This window comes from Taeniopygia guttata, chromosome 17 (assembly GCF_048771995.1).
Source record: "Taeniopygia guttata chromosome 17, bTaeGut7.mat, whole genome shotgun sequence".
NCBI lineage: Eukaryota > Metazoa > Chordata > Aves > Passeriformes > Estrildidae > Taeniopygia > Taeniopygia guttata.
The window spans coordinates 9,170,336-9,183,191 of record NC_133042.1 but is presented as its reverse complement, the minus strand read 5'-3'; the positions used below and the strand labels follow the sequence as shown (position 1 = coordinate 9,183,191).

Here is a 12,856-nt window from a genome sequence, read left to right as displayed (position 1 = left end):
GACAGTGCACTCAGCATGGAACAGCCTCCTCACGTTAAAATAAAGAGAAATTCTTTTCTGTGCATCATTACCGAGCTTCGTCCCTTTTTTGTTCCACCTCAGCCTCCAGCTGCTGCTTCCGCAGCCGAGCCTCCTCGGCCTTGCGCTGCTGCTTCAGAAGGAACGCCGCACGCTTTTTGGCCAGCTCGTCCTCTGCCTTCTGTTCATCCTGCAAAACCCAAAGGGATGGAAGTTTTAAGGAATAGTGGACAATATATTGAGCTGGACATCACAAGATTGCTGAAGATTCCAGGAAAACTTGAAGAAAAACTATTCCTTTTGGAAATCTTTACGTTTTTTGAATTGATGAGCATAAATCAAAACCACTTATTTCTCAAGAAAATATTAAGAGATAGTTTTAGTGTTCCCTTAAGTCTGTGAGGAGAAAAAAAGGGGCTCATCTTACTCTGATTTGTTTTTAAATATCTTTAATCATCACAAAACCTTCTAGACCTGCAAAGTACAATGCAACTATGGTGTGGGCCAGGATAGACCGCAAATAATCCCAGTGAATGGCAATCAGTCCAAATCAATCACACTACAAAGACCCCAAAAGTTAAATTCCCTGAGACTGAGACTAGTTTGACTTTGTTGAAAGGGAAATTAAAAGAGAAACTATCATGTCAGCACATTTGTGGTATTGACAATAATCATTGCTAAATACAAATTAAGACACTAAATGTTTTGAGAGCAGATCTCTCTCTTTTTTCCAACAGTAACTGTTTTCCAATGCAGCTTTTTTATATCCAAATATTGCAACCAGTGAGGGCTGTCCTCCATCAGGAGACTGGGAAACACCAGCTCTAATGCTGGGTGAGTGTGTAACAGTAACAAAAGAGAGAAAGGTAACACATTTACCTTGAAGAAAAAACCCACACCAGACTTCTGATCACCTTCACTAATCATATCCGTGGAGCTATCCTGGTTTTCAAGTTCTCCTTCATCTGGAGCTTTTAAGTCAGACAAATCTACTTCAATGAGATTAGCCTTGCTTCTCAGGGGCTCATCCACTGGGACATTTTCTTTTCCTGAGCCATCAGAAGAATTCAACCCTGTCTCCTTGAAGCTGTTATTCACCTCTTTGCTCATTTCAGACAGAATATTTGCATCCTTGGAGGTGGAGAGAACAAGTGCCCTTTGATTGCTCTCATCATGAAGTCTATAGGTATCAAAGAAACACTTCTCTTGGGAACCACTTCCATGATCAGGGCTGCTTTCCAGTCCCACTTCCGTGGGTGTCTTTGCCAAGCTATTGGGTGGGAAAGGTCTCAAATGTGGAAGGTTTTCTAGGCTGGGAGTAGGGGTTTTAACACGTGCTGAATTCTGCTGCCTGTCCTTTGGGACTTTCAGCTCTGAAGGCCTTCCTGGCCGGGGAGTCCTTCCTTGGCCAAGCCGCGGCGGTTTCCGCAGGCTGTTCATTCCAGTTGGAGACAGGGGCTCAACAAAATGAATGGAAGGTTTCACCTTTTGGTCCTGAGAGTTATTTCTGCTTCCTGGGGATGGCACTGTTGGAGATTTCATGAGCAGCTCCTGCTGCTGGGATATCTTTAAGATGGCCTGTTGCAGGGTGCTGATGGTTTCATTCAGCTTCTCGATAGAAAGATCACATTCATTTATATCTGCTTCAGTCACGTTGTCTTCTAGGAGGGCAACAGAAATAATTTTACTTTTTTCCAAATCGTGTATAGCAGCAGGGTCTTTTGGTTTGTGTTGCTCAGCAAAAGCCAAGCTTTCCTGCATTTTTACTTTTGCTACTTCTTGAGAATCGTTGAGCATTTCTTCTCTCTCCTCCTCTTTCACAAGAAACTCCTCAGATTTGGAACCCAAAGAAACTTCATCTAAATCTTCCCCATTGTGCCGGGAATATTCTTTTGCAAAATGTTCTGGTTTAAGAGGTTGTGGACCATCGGGAGACTTCCCTTTTTTAACAACATGCAGGAAAGCTGCCTTGCCCAATTTTAGTCTCTGCCTTGCTGATAAGGCTTCCATCTTCTTCTTCTGAGCCTCAATGGCCCTGCGTTTCTCTTCCAGCTGCATGTGGAGCTGCACCAGCTCTGAAGCCAAAAGATTAACATTGTCTTTGTTCTGTCTGTTGGGGCTCTGTTCTCGCTTTTGTTTCCACGTGGTCAGTGGTGCTGGGCAGCTTTCTGACCCATCTGGGGTGGTTTTTTGGGAACTACTCGTGCTGGACTTGGTCTCGTAGCTGTTGAGCCTCTGCAGCTTCCTCTCAGCAAAGCTGGTCATGCGGACACTGCCGCTGGCCACGGACACGCTGCTCACCTGGGAAATGGTGCTCAGGCAGGGGCTGGAGCGGCCGCTGGCGTCATCCTTGTCCTCGTGTTCCTTCACCTTCATGTCCTCCTGCAGCTTGGCAGATTCCTCCTCACCAATGTACTTAGTGACCATAGGATGGTTGTCTATGGCCACCAAATCCTGGTCAGCATCGTCCATGTCCAAGAGATCCGGCTCCGAGTCGTGTCTCACCATGGTCCAGGTGGCATCCTGAACGTGCAGGCTGAGACCTTTCCCATAACTCACGCTGACTTTACTTGTTACCTCATCATCAGGTTTAGCAGCATGAAGAAAGAATCCTCCAGCGGAGAGCTCCTGAGAGGAAGGATCTAAACTGCTACTAGCCAATGGTCTGGAAGCTTCTACACCTGCTTCCCCCAGGGCCATTGCATCTGCAGAACTGGGATCTGCAACTGGAGTGAAATCAGAGCTAGAAATTGGAGTAAAAGTCCTATTGAGGTCATGCTCACCATGACTGCTCGTCGCTTTCTTGCGGATCAAAGACAAGTGTCCTTCATTTAACCTCTTGGTTACAAAACTCCTCTGTTTCCCCTCCCCACACTCATCCTCTTTATTGATGACCTGTTTTTCCTTGGCTGGTTTCAGGACTGCAGGCATTAAAGGCTCCAGGTAAAAACTCTCAGGTTTGCTGTCTGAAGGGTCACTGTTTGTTTTTGGAGACCACGTTGTGGCCACTATGCTGGGCACCCTGGCTGCTGCATTCTGCACCTCAGGGTCACCACGGTTTGGCCTTTCTTCAGATCTGATGATTGCAATGAGCTCTTCATCTTCATCCTCCATTTCTACATTGTTCAGCAAGCTCTTCCCGTTAGCTTTCACCGATGGAGGGTGGGGCTGATTTTTGGGGGTTACATTGACAATGTTGGAAGCAAGACTGTCCTTGCTGATGGACCTGGCCAGGCTAATGCTGTCACCAGAGCCAGGATCCACATCAGTACTGGCAGAATGATGAAGGGCAAATGGTGTTGGCTGAGACAGAGGCCTAGAAAACATAAGCAGAATCTACTGACACACAAGCACAACAAGGTACAATTTGTTGAAATAAAGACCATGATACAGACAGCTAAAATTGTTGTTTTATTTTAAAAATGCATCCTGTACCACAAGTGACCAGCAATACCAAGCAGCAACTTCAGACACTTCCATTTTCAACAGCACTTCCTGAAAATCATGGCTAACCTATTTTCAATTGCAAATCTAAAATCAGTCAGCTCTGAAAGTGCACGTAAGGAGAAAACAAAATTAAGTGACTGTCAGTGCAGTTCTAGGCAGTGATATCACATTACCATAATCAAATTGTCACAGTATCACTTCCTCAAGCAATGCTGTAATAAATAATTACCTGGGTTTCTTCTCTGGCCATGCCAGAACTGCCCCTCGTGGCTGCCCATCAACGCGGGTCAGAGAATTCGAACGGTGCCGATGGCCTGAAATGGTTTTTAATTGATAATAGTTCACAACTGGTCTTTAAACCAGTGCTTTTGCCTCATTTAACAGCAAACATAGAAACAGAATAGCTCCTTCCCCAACAGATGGCAGCAGAAAACAGATTTGCTGCAGCTGCTACCAGACAGACAGTCAAAGCCTGAAAAAATTAAAATCCACTACATTTCTTAAAATATCTTTATGATTTACTGAAACTCAACATGCTCACCCACCCTGTTACTGCAGATTAATTAAATTCTAAATAACTTATAGAAGTTAACCTATATTTTAATTATTTTATTGACATTGACAGTCATTGTCTGTTGAAAGGCAAATTCAAGGCAGACTTACCAGGGCTGTCTTCTCCCTGTAAAGATTTTTGTTGCTTTTGCCTCAAAGGGAGCAGTGGATGGGAAGGGCTGAAGGCAGGGCTTCCTCCTTTGCCACTAATTCAGAAAGGCAAAAATTCATTACTACAAAGAATTTTTTTTTCTATAATCAGAAAAAAAATCAAATTGCAAATTCACACTGGTAAGTTACCCTCATCCTCTTTAAAACATAGTATCATTTATTTTTAAGAAGTTCCTTAACAAGAAGTTTTTCACATGTAACAACACAAAAGTAAATCTATTACCTGAAATCAAACAAAGTTTTTAAATACAGTAGAGTTAAGATGATGCTTATGTAAATAGTAAATTCAAGATGAAGTAAAGGCTGAAATAACGTAGAGGTCACAATGAAATTTATGTCAGCTGAAAACCCTTCATTAACCACATCAGATCATGCTGAAGTTTGTTTCAACAGATCCCCAGAATGGTTTGGGTTGGAAGCGATCTGAAAGACCACCCAGTTCCAGGCCCTGCCATGGCATGGACACCTCCCACAAGAGCAGCTTGCTCCAAGCACCTGACCAGCTCTCCTGGAGCCCCTTTGGGTCACTCAGTTTGTGGCAAAATGACAACACCCAGCAGCACAAATCCCCAGGGATCCAAAGAGAGGCACAAACAGAAGGTGGAAGAAGATGAAGACAGACTCACAGGTAGTCAGGCTCCTCGGGGTGCAGGTAGTACCTGCTGCAGGCCTCAGGGGCTGCCTGGGCTGGGGGCTGCAGCTCTGCTGGGCTTGGGCTGGCAGGAGTGGCCAGGAAACTGCGCTTGGTGGCGTTGGAAATGGGGACAGGGGGCCGGCTGCTCTTCTGCTGCATCACTGCCTTGACTGGGCACAAAGGGACAGCATCAGCACGACTCACAGTGGCCAGGGAGCAGCAGAACAGGACAGGAAGCTCTCAGATTGCAGAGGGTAGAATGAAAACTTGGTCTACAGTGTAAACTGAAGTACTGGTCTTTATTTCAAATATCTGTCTTCTGGCGAGCTTAATGGAAGTTACAATTAGTGGGTTTAGGGGGGAAAATTACCTGTTCAAAAATTATCCATCTAAAAAATTAGAACTCAAATGGATCTAGGACTAATTTTCCTTCTACTTTACTGCTTTTCAAAGATCCTCAGCACAAATAAACCTTCGGTAGAAATAAACCTTCCAAGGAAACACCACTAGGCAGCAGTTTCACTAAAATGTAAGTAAATTTCTAAATAACATGCTATCAGTTATCTGCAGTTGCAAACTTACCATCTTTTATTTCCTGGATATCCCTTGGTTGTACAAAGTCTGGTTTGACATTCTCAAACCACCAGAAGAGCTCTGCAATGAACACCATGACATTAGGCTGAAACAGAAAAAAAGGAAAATTACACCTCACATTAACAAAACACTCCTGAATTACCCACATCTTATTGAAAAATACATCTTTTATTATGTTTCCTACCTTTAAAACCAAAGGAGCATACAACATGTCCTCCAAGGTGAGGTAAAAGCATTTGTTAAGGTATTCATTTGAGAATTCTCTCAAGAGCTGAATGTTATAGAGGCTGTCTGCAATTGATGTCACCTCCTTCAAACAGATATCTGGGAAGGAGAAAGGGCTGAGTAAGTTCTGGCACTGTCCCAAGGGATCACCCTTCCACCCCCAGCTCACAGAAACACTAAATACAGGAACTTCACAGACTCTGCACCAGCACTGGATATTTACTGGCTACCAGTGACATTTCTCTACCTGCTCAGAACCAGAGGGACAGGAAAAGGAGGAAGAAAACCACAGAGAACAGTATCAGTTCTTCATTCATTTTTGAACCCACAGGGGATTCTGTCTATCACAGCCACAGAAAAGGTAAACAGGCTACAGAGAACACACATAATGACAAAATACAAAAGCAATTAAAACCAGACATCTTGATTTGCATATAATAAAGGGTTACTCCTAGGATTCACAGTGCTGGTTCCTTCTGAAAACACTCAGGAGCTCTGCAAGGTACAACATATCTGAGAATTTAAAAACCAATACAAAAGGTTGATTTGCAGAAGTTAATGCAACAAGGACATTGATTTATTAAGAAAAACATTTTCTGGGGAAGAGAACTCAAGTTTTGCAATGCTCAAGAGCGACAATTTCTGCAGATTGAGAGAAACTATTTCAAAATCTAGATTTTAAAATGCCAAGTTATGCCAAGGAAAACATGAGAATTAGCAGCTAACACTGGTGGACATGTACTCAATTTTTATGGCATTGAAACCAAGCTCAGTTATTTGAGCAAAGGAAGCCACATCATCTAAAACTGGAAAAGAAAGGATTCTTCTGTGGCTCATAATAAAAAGAACACAGTCTTCTAAATACAGTAAAAGTAAAAAAAGAGAGATTATTTTTAAAATGCAGATTCCAAATGGGACCTGCCTCCAACCTGCCATAGTCCACTACCTATTAAATGTGCTGCATTTTTAATTTTTCATGTATTTCTAGTTCAGCTTTCAAAGCCTGAAAGCCTTTTATTCCTTTTATTCCCTCAAAACCTTTATTACATACCATCCAGTTTCATTTGCTCTGGACAATAATAGTGAATCACAGCTAGAAGAGCAGCACCATCGCTACCATCCTTCATCAGATCTTCCAGCACAGGGAAATAAGGTAACTGCCTGCTGGAGAGGTGGTCCCTTCTGTAACGCACCTACAGAGAGAAACAAGGGCTCACATCATGCTGAAGAGGCAAAAAGACAAAGAAAACCAAAAAAGGCAAAGAAAAAGGAATCTGTGTTAAGCATTGAAAACTCTTTTCACTGGATCCTTTCTGCCATTCTGCCTCAAGTCAAGCCCAGCTGACAAAGTTGTGCTTTTCTCCCTGTGGAAGACAATTCTGAAGGAAATGGTGTTTCTCTTTTAATCCTAGATTGGTTTGGGTTGGAAGGGACCTTAAAGATCATCTAACCCAACCTCCTTGCACTAGAGCAGGCTGCTCATCTGCTATTCAGTCTCCTCATGCCCAGGAGCAATCTGTGCTGCTGGATTCCTCACTTCATTCACACATTTTAACTTATAATCAATTTAACTCAAACCCCTTCCACACAGATGTATGAGTGCAGCAGATCCAAAGAAAGAGACATGGGGAACTGCATGAGAACACTTACAGCTTGGGAAAAACAAAACACAGCAAAAATCATTCTGATGGGCTGGTGATCTCTCATACCTTACCCACATCCATGGATTTGCTGTTGCATCCACAGACAGCAAAGTTCTCTCAGAGAGAACCAGAACATGGCACATCTGTGTGCAACGCAGGTGTTGTGCAAAAATAAAAACCACGGCCTTTTCCAAAATAGTCAGAGAGGAGGAGGCCTTGACATCCCGAGCAAAACTCCCCTTGATTTACTACAGAGCAAAATCAAGCTCTGGTGCAAACCACCCTGCAGCCCTCAGGCAATCTGGAGCTGCCAAAGCCAGTCAGCTGAAGAACAAATCTTGGCATTGCTTCTTGCAAGTTTTGCAAGTTCCAGGGTTGCTGTTTCCTGAGCATCCACACACTATGGGAGGCTGTGTCTAAACTGAGCAGCAAAGCAGGTGGGAAAGCAAAAGCAGAATGCACTGCAGGGTCTGGCAGAAACACCTGGCAGTGCTGGGAAAACATCCCTTGGACACTTCAGGGCATTGATAGCACTGGGATTGAACAGAATCTCTTCTCTGTGCAGACACACCAATCACATATTGAATCATCAGAGGAAAGCTGGTTCTTACCAACACCCTACACTTCCCAAGCCAGCCTGGGAAAGCTCTAGACACACACACACACACACACACACACACACACACACACACACACACTCCTAGGTGTCAGTTTAGGATGGCACAGGCTGTGAAAAAATCTGTTCAGAGCAATGAAGATCACTTGGAGCAATGAGAACCAGTTTCTTCTCTTTATTTTGCATATGCTACACCAAGTTTCCCAAGGAACTCACATCTATCTCTGCATGCTAATGTTATTTTTCCTGTCCTTTTCTCAGGTGCAAATTGGGTTTTTCCCCAGCCTGGAGCACTCCATGAAGATGTAATGGAATGGGAATCATACTGTACCACACGAGCATATTCCACTGGTTCCAGCATGCAGTGCGATAGGGCATGCATCAGATCAGGCTTACACAGAGAGAAACAGTGAGATATAGGATGGTGATTATTCAAACAAGAAACAAAGCAAAGGCATCAGCAACATCCATTATGCACTAGAAATGTGATTGTTAAGTCTGGTAGAATAAGTGTGCACACCAAGGTAAACTGGTTAGCTTGAAAGGGTCAGCATTTATCCACTTAAAGTAAGCATATTAAAAAAAGAAACCTTCAGAAATTCTTTTCCAACTCTAATTCCTCCTGTAGTTAAAGTAGATAAAAATATTTCTTTTCCAATTGGCTTAAATGGAATTTAAATCAATGACAGTCGATACCAAGAACTAAAATCTGTAAAGATTTCTTGTTTCTTTTGGCTTTGGTGGAAAACCCCACAAATTTATCAAAGAGGGTTTTTATGGACTTAATTTAATTCCTTATTTTTTGCTCAGCTGTTAGTCTCTTAACCCTTCAGTCTTTTATATTGAAAATTCTGAATTCTTCCTTATTTTCTAAGCTGAGTGTTGTGGTTTGTAACCCTCCTGCCCATGCATACAATGAATGACATTTGTATGCATTAACTGCAGAAACACTGCTACTGAAATAGAGATAATTCTGTATAAAAAATACCCCAACCAAACAAAAAATCACAAATTAAAAAAGCACGGAATTGACAGAACCTGACAACAACTTTGAGAGACTGCAAATACTGCCAGTAAACCATTAAAATCTACGTGGGCCAGAAGTAACACAACCTTTATTTACTCCTTCCTTTAATTTCAGATATTTGAAGTTTTTACTCCAGCCTAAAGATCTGGTTCAAACAAAGGATTAGGAGGCTGCAGTGGGACTGAGCTCTCTGTGGGAAGGCAAAGAGATCATGGGGAGGCTGCCTGATCACACCTGCCTTTTCCAAGTGCTATGCCCTTTGGAATTAACAACTGAGACAACAGCTCATCTTCCCAGAGAGAAAATGAGTAACACCAGCTCCTGCAAGGGCAGGAGAAAGGGCATCAAAGCTGAGGCAAGCAAAGGAACAAAGGAAAACCTCTGCAAGTTGAAATAAACCCAGAAAACTCTGACAAAAGAAAGCAGGATTTCTAGAAGCACAATTCTGTTGTTGTTGTTTAAATATATAGTGGAATTAATATTCCAATTTCACACTTCAGCACAAAGATAAATCAGTATTCTGTTCCAATGTGCAAACTGTCTTCTCTCCCACTGTGCCAGCTCCAGGCTCAACTGAGCACAGTCCCAGCAACTGTCCCACCAAACTGGTGTGGCCAATCTCCTACCCCACCTCAGAACAGCAGCGCTCTGGCTCTGACAGATTCACAGATCTGCAGCAGAGCAGGTGCAGGAGCAGTGTAAGAGCATTATTTAAGCACAAACATCTGAGTATCTTAACTATGGATTCCAAGCTTAGGCAGCCGTTTAAGCCACCCAGCTTTTCTCTCACCTCAGTGCTGTCATCAATTCCTACTTACAAGCAAACCCAGCAAATGCAACCATTTCAACTGGTAATTCTCTAGGTTTTTTTTTTTATTGCTACTCCACCTCCCTCACTGCTGCAGCGTGGAAGCAATTTGGAGATGCTGTAAAGTGAGTATGCTGTATGCTGTACAGTATGCACAAAGCACGTCTGGAAAACAAAGCCTGATGACCCAAAAGCTCACACAGGTGTTTTTCAAAGAGCAGCTGAGAAGCATTGCAATGGAAGCAAACACTCTGAGGAAGTTTAAAAAGCCATGGTTTGGTGGATGACAACTGGTGTAAAAGTAGTTCACTTACAGGTACTAATTTCCAATACCATTTGGAAGGAGACTGCTCAGGAAGCAAGGAAAGGAACGTAGGAATAGGAAAGGAACATCAGCAATGCAAGTTAAAAGCAGTAATACTTAAATGCACTTCAGCAATAAACACTTTCATATTTCAGAGGGCTTCTAGCCTAGAAATTTAGATTTAAAGATACCAAATGAGACCCAACAGCCAATAGGGTCAAATAATTCAAGGCGTCCTTTGGACCACAGATCAACTTGTAAATTAAACAGATCTTTTTTGCTGAAGGATATTATTTTCCATAAAAGGCACATAAAAAAAACCTTTGCCACTAACATGAAAATTAAACTGTGCCTTGTTCATAGGTCACACTTTGAGCCCTTTGCCTAGCAATGCCAATTTGAGAAAAGAATGTGTTATTTATAATTTACCTTAAAGTTTTATGAAATCACAAACTGGGAGCTCAGATAGACATTATGTTGGAGAAAGATCTATTTGACATTCTCCATAAATGAAAGTGTGCTATATTTTGCAATATTAGTGCATTGTAATATAATTTCAAGGGAAAAAGCTGGAAAAAAACTACAAACACACATATATAACATTTGAATGCCAAGAATATCCTTCCTGGACAGAACCTGAATAAGTCCCTAAATACACACTATACAAATAACATGCAAAAAGAACATGCCCCAAGAGCTTTCAAAATATATAACATATATTTTGTGCTGTGAATACTGAGTCATATTTACCCATACACAGTTGATACAGGTTATTTTAGTTTAAACAAGTTGTTTTCATCCTGCTTAAACTTAAAGGAAAGTCAGGAGATACCAGTGGACTGCAAAGGCAGGGAAGGGCACTGATGACAGAGACAAAACAAATTGCATGCAGAAAATCTCTCTTTTGAGAATTAGAGCCCTCACACTTCTCTGACAAAGAAAATACTGATATTTAAATCCATTCATCATCAACACAATATCACAACTGAAGACAAATTTGTTTTACCTTTTGATGCCCTGGACTTTCCATTAGTTGTTGTTTTAATTTAATCTCTTTTTCTGTTATCTCTCTCATTTTAAGGTTCACCTAAAAGGGCATAGCATAGAAAATGAATTAAAACACACCTGGATATGTTTCCACGAGTGTCCTTCTTGCTCCTGTTGCTTAATAGTCAATTCATGCTACAAACAAAAAGTTCATAGCAAAGCATGGTACAGCAGTTTTCTAGACCAAGTCTCTATTAGCAGTAGCTGAAATCACAATCCTGGGTTTGCAAGGACATTCTCTTTGGAATGTGACTCTTGTCACTAAAAAGAATTAGAGTGACTTAACTGCTGCCCTTGGAAAAATTCCAGCATTTCTGTTAAATGTTCCATCTAGTCAGAGTTAAGTCCATACTCTTATTTAGCATGAAACAGGGTTTCACCTAAAAGAAACCCCATCGACCAAAAAAACACACCTCATAGCAACTTGTCTGAAAATAAAGAATCCAATTTTTACAGTTTTTCTAAGTTAGTTCCTGATTATCTTCTTTATTTTTAAATGTAACTTTATTTTTCCCCAAGAAACACAAGCTGCAAAAGTAGAAGAGATTATAGAAATGCACAAGTAAGAAAGGAAGACACACATCAGAATCCATTTTAAAAATCTGAAAGGTGACAAGAAAAGAAAGGCAGGCTTTTCCCAAAGTAAATTTTACCTTGTTAATCCAGAAAACCATGGCATCCTCCAAATCATAGGGCAGTTCTTTTGAGGCACTGAATGTAGAGAAACGCTTGACACTGGCAACCACCTTCTCAATGCTGATCATTTCTACAGTGTAGGCCATCATAAGAGCATCAATCATTGCCATATGAGAACTCTGAAAGAAGAAAACAGAGAGGATTGGAAAATAAAACCCCTTTTACAAAGCGGACCGTTCTAACTGTATTTAAAACAAAACATTCCTAAGGTTTACGACCTAGAAATTAAGAGCTCCTCACTCCATTTACTATTTTAAATAGCGTTAAATAAAAAGCAGATGATTAGGTGGATTTAATTAAGCTAACCATTTTGATTGGTGCAGAGCCCAGATCAGATTCAGACACAGGTGTATCATCGCTCTCCATGACGTAAATCCCCTTGCGAGACAGCGCCTGGATCACGGACTGGTGTCCCTGCAGAGCAGCCACCTGGTCCCCCTTGAGGATGAGGCTGCAGACGCGGCAGTAGAGCTCGCTGGAGAGCAGCAGTTTGATCACAGGGGGTTTGATGTGCTCCTGCTCGTACTGGTCGATGTAGAACGGGTCCTTCAGCTCCTCCGGGACGTTGTCTGCAACACGGAGAGAACAGCGCCATGTGTCACCAGGAGAGCTTGGGCAATGTCAGGGAGATTCGTGTTTTATTTGGGATTTTCGCTGTTAGATCACAGGTTTAAATGGGTGGCACATGGGCAAAGTTTATCCATATCCTCAAAGCAAAATCCCAAAGCATCCGTGCACAGCAACTGGACACCTGCAAAGCTCCGTCACCAAGAGCGGCTGGCCAGTTTCAAAAACAAGCCACTGATGTTTTTATGAATTTTGGCAATTCAGAATGAAAAGACCAAAATATCTGACTAAAACCTTGAACATTTTACAAACCAACCAGTGAGCTGATTATCTATTTTTTTGTCAAGAGCATTAATCAAAGTCTTGCAGCTTTCAGCCTTTAAATAATTCAAGCCTAGGAAGCAAAACCACTCCATTTGGATTAAGCAGGAACTTTAAACCAAGTCTAAAATTGAACTTCTTCTGCCTTGGCCCAATTTCCACAAGTTGTGTTAGGATTTTATCAAA

General features: G+C 41.9%; 1 protein-coding gene across 6 annotated transcripts in view; it reads right to left on the bottom strand.

Annotated features, from left to right (window-relative positions):
* CAMSAP1 (calmodulin regulated spectrin associated protein 1) overlaps positions 1-12,856 on the bottom strand; it is a 33,045-nt gene that overhangs the window by 3,713 nt on the left and 16,476 nt on the right. For 5 of the 6 annotated variants that reach the window (XM_012578382.5, XM_030286656.4, XM_030286651.4 and 2 more), the window contains 12 exons: positions 12,089-12,351; positions 11,740-11,901; positions 11,046-11,126; positions 10,050-10,082; positions 6,693-6,834; positions 5,601-5,740; positions 5,405-5,501; positions 4,815-4,992; positions 4,129-4,223; positions 3,695-3,779; positions 898-3,334; positions 72-208 (listed from right to left, as the gene is read on the bottom strand). In XM_012578382.5, the coding sequence (XP_012433836.5) occupies positions 72-208; positions 898-3,334; positions 3,695-3,779; positions 4,129-4,223; positions 4,815-4,992; positions 5,405-5,501; positions 5,601-5,740; positions 6,693-6,834; positions 10,050-10,082; positions 11,046-11,126; positions 11,740-11,901; positions 12,089-12,351 (3,850 nt within the window). The remainder of the gene's footprint in view (positions 1-71; positions 209-897; positions 3,335-3,694; positions 3,780-4,128; positions 4,224-4,814; positions 4,993-5,404; positions 5,502-5,600; positions 5,741-6,692; positions 6,835-10,049; positions 10,083-11,045; positions 11,127-11,739; positions 11,902-12,088; positions 12,352-12,856) is intronic. The other variant, XM_030286653.4, reaches the window with a different exon arrangement.